The following is a 13735-nucleotide window of genomic DNA, read 5'->3' as shown; positions in this document are numbered from 1 at the left end:
ACCTTGTGCTGCCAGCTACGATTCTACTCCTTGGAAGTCTGATTCCAAAACCTTTACACTATTCTCCCTGTTCCTCTTGCTCTGTTTTGGAATCTCTACACGATCTTGAGGAACTTGTGAAAGCTCACTCTGCATCAATTCTTCAAGTTAAAAGTAGTAATAATCATAGCATTTTGTTGATTCACAAAGTCACAGCATGCCATGACAAGCAAAAGAGACAACAAAGAAAACAGGCTTTGAGATATGATATACACAGGGAAAAACTGATCTAATTATGCAGCAAAGTTTTCTTTCTAGGAAAGGAAGAAAATAGTCCCAGAAAATGCCCTAGAAAAGTAGCTCCAAATAACCAGTTAAATCTAATTTAAATTTTATTGTTTGCCCATCTAACAAAAATGTACACTTTTGGGGGCATCTGGGTGGCTCAGTGGGTTAAGCATCTGCCTTCAGCTCAGGTCATGATCTCAGGGTCCTGGGATCGAGCCCTGCATCGGGCTCTCTGCTCAGCAGGGAGCCTGCTTTCCCCTCTCTCTCTGCCTGCTGCTCTGCCTACTTGTGATCTCTCTCTGTCAAATAAATAAATAAAATCTTTCTTAAAAATGCACACTTTTGAGTATAAGAACGCTGATCCATGTTCCTTTTGTACCTTCTCTGAGCCTAGTACAGGAACTCCGCACATGACAAATGCTTAATACTTGATTCATGATGTGGCTGGTCAGCAGTATAAGATAGTCTGTGGACCTATGTATCAAATATCCTGGACCATGATATGAAGAATGACCTCAAAAAATTTGCATGAGTCCACCTTGGAAGTCTTAGAAGACTGCTCAGGGCTTAAGCAACGCCATGAGCTCATCCTACCAGAGAAGTGAGCACTGGGCAGGGCAGCAGACCTGCAGGAAGTCAGTCCATATGTGGGACAAGCCATCCTAAGAGTAATGCTTGAACACTTACTCAAGAACAGAGACTATAAACTTTCTCCAAAAGGAGCTATTACTTCACCCTTGACCAACAATAGCCACTGATTCACACTGAAGCACTTCTCCAGTAAGAAAAGGTATGCAAGAAGCAGTCACAGAAAAGGCTTGAACTTAAGCCAACTTCCACTGTTTCTACCCCAAAGGAGTAGGGTAATAACAACATCTAACCTTAAAGACTTCTTTACAGTTTGCAGAACACTTTCCCACAATGGATCAACTAATTTCATGTAGTCTTCACAGCAGCCTTCTTAGTTAGGAAACATAGTATACTATTAACCCTTTTTCACAACAAAAAGGCACTCAGGTTGAATGATTATACATCAACTAGTAAATTGTTGGGAGCCATGAGGCCTGGTTGAGGGCATTGCACCACTACGTTAAGGTTTGAACTAATGCAGGCCTAACACCTGCCCTGCCGGTGACTGCTGAGGGTGGGATAGCCCTGCAGATAAGCATGGTCTGTTAGTCTCTTACCTTTTCCTCTGATCCCCATTATCTCTCTCAAATAAAGAGCCCCTTTCCAATCTGCCGCAAACATCTCTCAGGCTTAAGGACTGGAGCAACTCCGAGGAGGTAAATTATTCTGTACCTAGAACAATGGAGAACTTTAGATGTGTACTGCAATAGACGGTTTCCTATCTAAGTTGATGTTTGCCCAAGGCTTTCACAAACCAAGCCATTAAAATATACCCTGCCTCTTGGGGCACCTGGGTGGCTCGGTGGGTTAAAAACCTCTGCCTTCGGGTCATGGTCTCGGGGTCCTGGGATCGAGTCCTGCATCGGGCTCTCTGCTCAGCGGGGAGCCTGCTTCCTCCTCTCTCTGCCTGCCTCTCTGCCTACTTGTGATCTCTCTCTGTCAAATAAATAAATAAAATCTTAAAAAAAAAAATATATATATATACCCTGCCTCCTACAAAGGTAACGCCTTCTCATTCCTACTTCCCTCCTATATACTTAGTTTCTCCAGATAGCTTCTCGTTTTCCATTAATCTGTCTCCTGTTTTCCTGCAGTTCCTTACTATCTAGTTCATCCCTCAATCTTCTCATTTTCCATTAACCTATATCCTGTTTTCCTACAGTTCTTTATTTTCTAGTTCATCCCTATAGCTTCTCATTCTCCATTAACCTATATCTTGTTTTACTGCAGACCCCAAAATAAGTTACCAAAAAGCACATATCTCTGCTACCTTCCATGGCTTTCTGAGGGACGTGATTAGTCAAGAAGCAAGACCCTGTCTCCCATCCCTGGCACCAGTCTGTACCATATGGTTTAACTAAAATAACATGTGGTGAAAAAAGAGAAATTATATGATGAATGCTTGGAACCCCCACCCCCATTAAACTGCCTATATAAGAAGCTCGATAATCAGAATAAAGATGGAGATGCCTGACTACTGACCAGAACTCGCTGTGTGGCTCTCCCATTCATCTCGCAAACACCACCCCTCCTTCGGGGACACCTGTACCTGCCGAGGCTGGATCCCGGCAGTGAATAGCAGTGTTGAGCCATCCTCAAAGCTGCCTCCAAGCTTTCATTCACATATTTATTTCATTTATTTATTCATTCATTCAAAAACACACAGCATGGGTCTATGTGTAGGAGCCCCAAGTGCCACTTTCAATAACTTGCTGGGGATGTGTCTCTCAGTTCCTTTGAAAATCTGCAAACATCTCACATCCAACCTGGAAAACTCTGACACAACAGAAAGATAAGAGCAGCTAATTATTCTCTCCACTCACTCTATGTGCCATGTGCATAAAAAGGGATGTGCACTCTGTTTTATCTTTATAAACTATTCCTCTTTGTCACATGCTTTACATTTACCCATTTGTTCTGCCCTATGTGATTTTAATACTGTCACACTATTTTATTTTTAATTGCCTATCTGTCTTTTCTAGAACATTTATTTTCATATCCAGCTGACAATTTCATTTGAACCTGTCATTTCGAAACAGCATTAGCTATGTCTTCATTACCGTATAGAACAAAACCACAATGAGATACCACTCCCACCTTCCAGGATGTTTATAATTCAAAATACGGAAAGCCAGTGTTGGGGAAGTTATGGATAAAATAAAACCCTCACACGGCGCTGGTGGGGACGTAAACCAGTGCAGCAGTTTCGGAAGAGAGGCAGGCAGCTCTTGGGAGTGATTAACAAGAGTCACCCCATGACCCAGCAATTCCACTCTTAGGTACCACCCAAGAGAACTGAAAACATGTATGTCCACACAAAAATTTGGACATGAATATTTATTCCTAAATATTCCTAACAGCATTATTCCTAATAGCTAAAAAATGAAGACAACTCAAATGTGCATCAACTGAGGAATGCATTAAACAAATGCGGTATACCCACACAATGGAAAATCAGCCAGCCAGAAAAAGTAAAGGAGTACTGATACATGCTACAACGTGGATAAAACTCAAAAACATTAGGCTAAATGAAAGAAAGCCAGAAAGAAAAAGATACATATCATATGATACCATTTTTATGAAATATCTAAAATAGGCAAATCCATAAGGACAGAAAGGAGCTAAGTAATTACCATGGGCTAAAGGAAAGGGAAAGTGAGAAACAACTATGTACAAAAGGGTTTCTTTGGAGGATGGTGAAAATTTCTGTATTAGAACTGATAGTTGTACAACATTGTGAATGTACTAGAAGCCACTGAATTAAATACTTTAAAATAGTTAAAATGCTGAATTGTATGTTGTTTGGATTTTACCTCACTTAAACAGTAACCCAAAAAAACCTCTCTTCTTATGATGTCTCTCCAGTGCCCTCTACTGCCAAAGTTTAGCATCGTTCCAGCAGATAAAGGCATATTACTGAAGGACCTAAATCCACTTGCAGAGAGCAGGCCAAACAACAGGATTTGTAGCTGAGGCACAAGAAGTTGATAAACAGCCTGGTTCACACTTTTGACTACTCAGCTTCCAAATGCACTATTTCACGCACATCTGAACTCCCAAATAACAATAAAACAACTCAATACTTCTGTTTTTTAAAAGACAGCTAAATAATAATAATAAATAATAATAAACATAAAAGATACAACTATTCTTCATACAAAGAGGTTGTCACTTTTTCCCCAAAAATAACAAGATGCACAATCCCAAGAGTCGGTGTATACACTGCTGGAAAAATTACCATATTCCTCAAACTCAGTCAGAGGCCAATCAAATATTCTGTTACCTACCAAAGACTGAACTATTCGGTTAGCTTTCAATAACGTACATAAAATAAAAATGGAAAGGAAAGAGAAGGTTCATATATAAAAAGAGAAGTTCACAAATGAAAAGCCAATATAAAATATTCAAAACTACTACAGCTCTAATTTCTGTAATTGTTCACAAGGTCATTATTGATCTCTACCATATTTATAACAGCTCTGCCAAAACTTGGCAGAGTATCGAAAACCTTCATTCCTAAAAGATCTGAATTCTCAGTCATCCTGCCCTTTATCGTTAGTATACTTTTCCATCAACCCTTACTAGTGAGCATGGAAGTACTAGGAGGCACCTGGGGGATATCCTGGGTTCCCAACATAGTCCTCCTGTCCCCATTGCATAGAAGCAATCTAATTTCCCCTTAGTTTTGGGGTTTAATTACTCCGGGTAATAGATTAATCTCTTTTTCTCCTCTGGTTCTATGGTGTAAGGCAGTAAGATGGGTACCTTTTTTTTTTTTAGTTTTATTTAAAATTCCAGTTAGTTAACATACTGTGTAATATTAGCTTTTAGCTGCAGGTGTACAATATAGTGAATCAACACTTTCATACAATGCCTGTGCTCATCATAACAACCACACTCCTTAATCCCTATCACCTATTTCACCCATCTCCCCTCTGGTAACCTTCAGTTTGTTCTCTATAGTTTAGAGTCTGTTTCTTGGTTTGCCTCTCTTTTTTTCCCCCTATGATCATTTGTTTTGTTTCTTAAATTCCACATATGAGCGAAATCAAATGATATTTCTCTCTCTCTGACTGACTTATTTCGCTCAGCACACTACTCTCTAGCTCCATCCACATTCTTGCAAATGGCAAGATTAAATTCTCTTTTATTAGCTGAGTAATATTCCATTGCATTTTTTTACCACATCTTCTTTATCTATTCATCAGTCAATGAACATTTCAGCTTTTTCTATAATTTGACTGTTATTGATAATGCTGGTATAAATATCAGGGAGGCAAGTATCCCTTCAAAATCAGTATTTTTGTACCCTTTGGGTAAATACCTAATAATGCAATTGCTGGATCATAGGTTAGTTGTATTTTAAAATTTTTGAGGAACCTCCATACTGTTTTCCACAGTGGCTGCACTAGTTTTTATTTCCACCAACAGTGTAAGAGGGTTTCCCCTTTCTTGATATCCTCACCAACACCTATGTTGTCATTTCCTATGTTGTTGATTGTAGACATTCTGACTGATGCATGGTGATATCTCATTATAGTTTTGATTTGTATTTCCCTGATGATGATGTTGAGCATCTTTTCACTAGTCTGTTGGAAGATGGTTCCTTGCTGTAAAGATCTAGAAACAGAGGATCCAAAATAAAAATACTTTCTGTTCTAATCCTCCAATGATATTTGAAGTATTTGCTTCCATTACCAAATATGCAAATTGAAATCCAGAATATGTCCCTATCACAGTCAGGAACCATCAATACTCTCCACTTGCTAGCTACATGTTGGTCTCGTAGTGACCAATAGTTGTTTTGAGTCTCTGGTTGTCCCTGTTGACAAACAGAACAATTTTGAGCTTCAGAAGGAGTCAGTGGATTAAACTGATTTATTTATTTATTGCCCATGATATCATGATAGCGTGATAAAATAATCTCATGACCATTCATCTCAGGTAACCCAAGAAGACTCCACCAGGAAGTGGATTAACACATCTAATTGTTGATGCTACACCACTTCTGAGTTCACAAAAGGGTTTTGCTAATGAGAATCAATATGCCCATTTTTACATTCTCTTTTTCCAAGTTCATAGTGTTCCATAATCTTGCATGTCATACTGAGGTTCATCTTATCAAAGGTCCAGTTCAGACCACATTGCCAGTTCATTGTCTGTGATTGAAAATAATTCCATCCTCTTCTATTGTCATTATCACTTAGTCCTTCCGATACTGTGAAGAAACCCACTGAGCATATTTACCTTTCCTTTGGGCAAGTTCATTAGTTAAAACAACCAGACAGCAGTCATTCTGAGAGCAACTGACATTCTATTAGAGAAGATAATTTTAGATATTTGTAGGTTTTCTGAAATACCTCATGATTTCAGAGTAGAGAATAAGCCTATGAAATGTTTATCAATGTTTTTCCTTTGGAAATCTATACCATTTCTCTCCACAGCGTTTCTACAATGTCCTGAACAAAATATTTTTATTCCCAAACCCTTCTGGTTGTGACTTCACATTTTTTATCGATATACAAATTTATTTTTACCAAAAATTTTTTACCAATGTTTTGGTAATTTTACCAAATTTTACAAATATTTTACCAAAATATAAATAATTATTCCACCAGAATTGCTTACTCCCCTAACCATGCTTTTTTACAGTCCAGAAGCAAATTTCCCTAATGTGCTGGCAATTCTTGACTTTCTTTGGCTATAGCTTGACAATAATAATTTACGACTTGGTATATCTTAATTTTAGCAAGCTACACCTCATTTTGCAATATATTACAAAACCTTAACAGCACAATATTCTATTAAACAAAATTGCTAAAGCATTACATAACTTGGATTATAGCAAAAAAAATGAATTTTCACACATAAATCAAAATATTGATTCCATTCCAAAACTGGGCAGCAACATGCAAAAAATGAACCTGGACCACTTTCTCACAACATACACAAAAGTAAATTCAAAGTGGATTAAAGACCTGAATGTAAGATCTGAAACCATAAAAATCCTAGAAGAGAGCAGAGACCTATGTTTGACATAGGTCATAGCAATTCTTTCTAGATATACCTCCTGAAACAAGGGAAACAAAAGTAAAAATAAACTATCAGGACTACATAAAAGGAAAAAGCTTTTGCACAGCAAATGGAACAATCAGCAAAACTAAAAGGCAACCTGCAGAATGGAAGAAGATATTTGCTAATGACGTATCCAATAAAGGGTTAGTACCCAAAAACATAAAGAACTTATAAAACAACATCCAAAAAACAATACAATTAAAAAATAGGCAGAACACATGAACAGACATTTTTCCAGACATAAGATGGCCAACAGACACATGAAAAGATGCTCAATATCACTCTTCAGGGAAATACAAACCAAAACTACAAAGAGATACCACCTCTCACCTGTCAGAAGGCCAAAAGCATAATTTATAACAGCCAAGATATGGAAGCAACCCACCTGTCCATTAATTGATGAATGGATAAAGAAGATGTAATACACACACACACACACACACACACACACACACGGAATATTATTCAGCCACAAAAGAGAATGAAATCTTGCCATTTTCAACAATATGGATGGAACTAGAGTGTATTATGCTAAGCAAAGTAAGTCAGTCAGAGAAAGAAAGATAAACACCATTTGATTTCACTAATATGTGGAATTTAAGAAACAAAAGAAACAAGCAAAGGGGGAAAAATAAGAGAGAGAGAGAGAAATCAAGAAACAGACCCTTAGTTATAGAGAACAAACTGATGGTTACCAGAGGGGAGATGGGTAGGGTGATGGGTTAAATAGGTGGTAAGGAATAAGGAGTACACTTAACTTCAGGAGCACAGAGCAATATATGGAAGAGTTGGATCACAATATTGTACACCTGAAATTTAATGTAACACTATACGTTAACTAACTGGAATTAAAATAAAAACTTAAATATATATTGATTCCATTCCACCACAATGTTAGTGTATTTTGAGTAATTTTTGGCTGTTAGAATCTCTGACAGCAGCCTTTAAGCAACAAAGAAGTAAATGGGAGTTTAAGCTAATTTGAGAAAATTAAAATAAAAATTAAAGTTTTATTTAATAAATAAATAGTATATATAGTATATGTAGCTAGAATACATGTATTATTAAACAGAAAAGGGTAAAATGTCACTGCCTATGAATGTAAGCATCACACTTTGAAACTCCTGTAGTCTGCTTCTCTATTCACTCTTCTCAATATCCATTCGTCTATTTGACGAATATTCATAAAATATCTACTATGTGCCAAGAACTGGTCTAAGTGCTGGGGACAGACCAATGAACAAAAATTACAAGAAGCATACTTTGGGGGAACTTATATTTTAATGTGAAAAAGAAAAAAAATACAAATAAATGACTTGATAACATGACATGTGATATGTGCCATAGAGACAAATAGAGCAGAGAGTTACAGAGTCAGGACTGCTATTTTAGATAAATTGATCAGAGAACGCATCTCTGATTAAGGAACATTTGATCTGAATACAAATTCTACATCACTCTTTTATTCCAGTTTAATTAACACTTAAATTACAATGTCATAAAAGACAAGAGAGGCAAATCGTCCTGAAAAGGAACTGATCAACACAAATAATAGTGAGGGCTCTAGTAAGATTACCTGAGTAATCTGGGTATTTACAAAAAACACCCAATACTTTTGGCACTTGAGACCATCAGCAAGAGCAATTTCTATTAATGCTAAAACGGAAGTTAAATTTCAGTGAGACAAGAAAGCTCTAGGAAGTGAGGATGAGGAGGCAACACAAACAGGTTACTCATAGTGTTTGTGATCAGGAAATAGGGGCAATCTCTGGAAAGCATACAAAGTAAAGATATATTTTGAGATAGGCAGACTTCAAAACCTTCCTAGAATGAAGAGCACTATTCATCAGACAAGAGTGAGTTAATCCTTGAGTGAAAAGCTGTCCATCTTGTGGGCCGCTCTGGGATTAGAGATGAACAGACCCATTTTGTGACTAATCCCTAACAACACTTGGGTTGTATTCCCACTGCAATGCCAAAAAAGACCCTGGAGGATGTTTGTTATAAAGCAGGGAGGGCCTGGAGAGCACCGCACCAGGATCAGACATCTCACGGACCTAATTTATACAAAAACCCCAGACTCCAAGGGTGACAAGCAAGGACACGAATCTGTTCTGAACAACAAAAGGCTGACAAAGGCAGCTGAAGCCAGGAGAGCAGACACAGCTACAAAACGCATTACAGGTATCTTCCAAGACCTTGAAGTACTAAGTAAACCAGTCAATGACCTGTACCCTAAAAGTGAGAGGATGGATGTTTCCCACCATCCTGTAAGAAACTCTGTTCCTCCGCTCTGAGTTTAGTTAGTATATGCCTTATCCTTGCCTTCTATGGCTTTCCTTATTTGATTCTCCACCTCTAGTACCTCCCTTCTCTCAGGCTCTTGACTTGCAGAAACTATATTCTGTGACTAGGAAACAGGAGAGAAATGAGACTGAGTTCTAGGATTTTCAGTAAATCAATGATAAACCAACAGGCCTAGAATAATAAATTCTACACCCAAGATTCCTAGAACAAAAAGCAACTTTAAACAAAACATTGCTTTATTATACTCAACGAAAAGACATGATTTTTTTTTAAAGATTTTATTTATTTATTTGACAGACAGAGATCACAAGCAGGCAGACAGGCAGGCAGAGAGAGAGGAAGGGAAGCAGGCTCCCCGCTGAGCAGAGAGCCCGATGTGGGGCTCGATCCCAGGACTCTGGGATCATGACCTGGGCTGAAGGCAGAGGCTTTAACCCACTGAGCCACCCAGGCACCCCAAAAGACATGATTTTTTTAAAAGACCTCATATTTAACATAAATTGAAGCTGAGTTCCCACTAAATCAACCAAAAATTGAAGATATTTGCCATCATACTTATTTTACATTGATCATAAATTTCCAACTGTTTCAGTGAGATAGGAAACAAAGATTAAAATATATTAATATTTGTAAAGAGGAAAAATAGCACTGTTTGTAAGCAACTTTTTTAAAAAGGTATTTGTTGCACTTTTTTTTTTAAGATTTTATTTTTAAGTACTCTCTACACCCAGCATGGGACTCTAATTTACAATCCTGATATCAAGAGTTGCATGCTCTGTGGACTAAGCCAATCAGATGCCCTAAAAGCGACTTTTTGCTATACCTAGAAAATCAGAAAAAGAGCATTAATGGGAAAAATTTAAAAATTGACAACAGTTTAGCAAAATGGTTGAGACACAAGACAGAAATAACAAAACAAGCAAAATTGCAATTTATAAAATAATAAACCCAAAATATCTGGTTTATCAGCAATTATTAATTGGTTAAGATAGTACAGAAAAAAATCCATGAAGTATTTAAAAGTAGCACAAGTTTAGCAAAATGAATGAATGCAAAAGGAAATAACAAAAACCAATATAATAACACCAAAAAAGGTAAATTCACTGGATTTCCATAGGTCATAAATACACAATGGAATACATAATGAAAAAAGTCATATTCATTCAAAATACCTCAAAATGCTAATAATAAGAACACTGCAGAACAAAATTTTAATAAAATATTTTTGAAGATTTAAACAAAGGCAGAGAGAATCCACATTTGATGAATAAGCAGACTTGACAGTATAAGGATGTCAACTTTTTTTCCAAAATTAAGTTACAAATTTTGCACAGTCCAAACAAAATTGCTATTTTAGTACTCAATATAGGAAATCAAATTTAATCTGAAAAACAAACACATGAAAAGGACTTTAAAATTAAAGAGAATAGGTAATAAGGGATTATAGTCCTCTTGTGTCTTAAATTTATTGTAAAACTAAAATGTTTAACTCAGTTTGATATTGGCACAAAATTAACCACAAAAAAATAGAAAAGACTGAGTGCTACATAGAACTTATAAAAATTTACAGGGTCCCTGGGTGGCTCAGTGGGTTAAAGCCTCTGCCTTTGGCTCAGGTCATGATCTTAGGGTCCTGGGATCGAGCCCCACATCGGACTCTGTTCAGCTTTCCTCTCTCTCTCTGCCTGCCTCTCTGCCTACATGTGATCTCTCTCTCTCTCTCTCTCTCTCTCTCTGTGAAATAAATAAATAAATAAATCTTTAATTAAAAAAAAAAGAAATTTACATGTACTAAGAAAAAGCACAGGATGAAGAATTCCACTTACATGAAACTTTATAAAACATATTATCTTTCAGCAAAAAAGTGTTGAAAATTAAATATTCTAAAATGTTAAAAACCATTACCTTTGCTTGTTGGGATTTTGATTTATGGTTATTTTTCTTAACTTCTGTTTTTTGTTTTCTAAAAGTGCTACTGTTTTATTTTTTTATTTTTATTTTTCAATTTCATGAGTACTGTATGTTTATTATAATTATAAAAGGCATGGTCATTCATTCTTCACAGAGGCAGTGAGGGATGGAGGCTTGTTCTTATACTTAATGCCATCAATGAAGCAAAGATAGAGATTTGGAAAGGCAATATTTATACCTAAATATTTGACAAGGGAAGGTCTCACTCACAAATAAACGTTAAAAAAAAAAAAAAGAATTCTCAGGTATTAAAGCTTTCCAAAACCATAATGCCTGTATGCTTTTTGATACAAATTTTTGAAAATAGTCTGCAATAGTTCAAGAGTGAACAAAACTGAGACTGTGAGAATGAGGAGGACAGAGTGTATAAAGGACCAATAACGAGCTGTGAAATCACTTAAATGAAACGGTCTAAATGTGCGTGATAAATGCCTACTGCTTTAAACCTATACCACACAAAACTCTGAAAGTGTTGGGAAGTCTGGTAGTAATTTTCTCTCCTTAAATCTTTTACTAATAAAATTGATGATTCTAAAATATAGCTTTATGTATGTCTTTAAATTACTTTCATAATCAGCAGACGAAATAGTGATATTCCTACAGATATTAACCTTTTAGCTAGGATTTGATGCCAGAGATTAAAATTTTGCTCAAGTTTTCTCACTTATTAGTGTTTTCAAAAATGATTCTTATCTAGACAAATCATTCAACCTCTGTATCCTTATATGTAAATACCAACCCCTGCTGGGTGAAGATTAAATGACATGATTTTTGTGGAGATATCATTTGTCAACCACAGGCATTGTTTAAAAGAAAAACACGGTCAAGGTTCTCCCTGTGGTTGCTTGGTCTCTTCGTGAAGATCCCCAACAATGGAGAAAATACCTCTGCCCTCTAACTTTGGGTTCTTTATAATGTACAAGTCTTCTGCTATGTGTCTGCTTTACACACACACACACACACACACACACACACACACACACATACACACATCTACCCAGAATTTCCAGAAAACAAAGCCAATAAATCTTCACTTTTATTCTGCTAAAAATCTTTATGTTAGAATCTATTTTGGCTCTTCTATTGTTCTTATCCAAACTTTTCTCAGGGGTCCAAATGGGTTGAGGATACATTATCTTAAAAAGGACTTCTTGAGTTATAAAGGATAAATCTTCTACATCTACACAAATTTTGAGCCTCAGCTGAGCTTACCATAGCCTATGCTTATTTCCCCTTAATTCACAGATAGATGCTGAGAAGACATCCCATGATATGGATACCTCCTTGAGCATAAACAATAGCTCCAGTTTCCAAGTGTCTGAGTTCATCCTCATGGGGCTCCCAGGCATTCATGACTGGCAGCACTGGCTCTCCCTGCCCCTGGCTCTGCTCTACATCTTAGCTCTTGGTGCCAACATCCTCATCTTAATCACCATCCAACATGAGCCTTCCCTGCACCAGCCCATGTATTGGCTCCTTGGTATCTTGGCTATAGTGGACATTGGCCTGGCTACCACCATCATGCCCAAGATACTGGCCATTCTCTGGTTTGAGGCCAAGGCCATCAGCCTCCCTGAGTGCTTTGCTCAGATCTACGCCATCCACTCTTTTATGGGCATGGAGTCAGGCATCTTCCTCTGCATGGCTGTCGATAGATATGTAGCCATCTGCTACCCACTTCGGTACCCCTCCATAGTCACTGAGGCTTTTGTGATCAAAGCCACACTGTCCATGGTGCTCAGGAATGGCCTCTTGACCATCCCAGTGCCTGTACTGGCTGCCCAGCGACACTACTGCTCCAGGAATGAAATTGACCACTGCCTGTGCTCTAATTTGGGGGTCACCAGTCTGGCCTGTGATGACATCACGATTAACAGATTTTACCAGTTGGTGTTGGTATGGGTTATGGTTGGGAGTGACATGGGTCTGGTGTTTGCTTCCTATGCTTTGATTATTCGCTCCGTGCTGAGGCTGAACTCTGCTGAAGCAACATCGAAGGCCCTGAGTACCTGCAGCTCCCATCTCATCCTCATTCTCTTTTTCTACACAGCTGTTATTGTTGTGTCTGTCACCCAACTGGCAGGAAGAAAGGTCCCTGTCATCCCTGCTCTCTTCAATGTGCTACACAGTGTCATGCCCCCAGCCTTTAACCCCATGGTGTATGCCCTCCGGACCCAGGAGCTGAGAGTAGGCTTCCAGAAGGTGCTTGGTTTGGGCAACAACGTGTCTAGGAAGTGAGCCAACTTTAAATGGCAGTGTTTTATAACTGGTATTACAGAAAGAGCACCGGCTTTAGAGTGTAACAGCACTGGGTTAGATTGCATGTCTCCCAATTGCTAGGAACATCAATTCATATTATTTTGTATTCACCTATTTTGTAAAGCATATACTAAGTGCCAGGCACTGTTCTAAACATTTCACAAATATTAACTCATATAATTGCATAACAACCCTATGAAACAAGTATAATTGTTATTTATATATT

The 13735-nt window shown here is 37.6% G+C and overlaps 1 protein-coding gene across 1 annotated transcript; it reads left to right on the top strand.

The window, feature by feature from the left end:
* Positions 1-12522: 12522 nt before the first annotated feature.
* LOC308350022 (olfactory receptor 56B34-like) lies at positions 12523-13488 on the top strand (the record flags this gene model as incomplete). The annotated part of the gene is made up of 1 exon (XM_080815023.1): positions 12523-13488. One exon carries the CDS (start codon positions 12523-12525, stop codon positions 13486-13488), a length of 966 nt encoding a protein of 321 aa, XP_080671149.1.
* Between the last annotated feature and the right edge of the window lie 247 nt (positions 13489-13735).

This window comes from Martes martes (genome assembly GCF_963455335.1).
Source record: "Martes martes genome assembly, chromosome: 10".
Classification (NCBI taxonomy): Eukaryota; Metazoa; Chordata; class Mammalia; order Carnivora; family Mustelidae; genus Martes; species Martes martes.
Note: the sequence above shows the minus strand (reverse complement) of the source record. Positions and strands in the feature narration are given on the sequence as shown.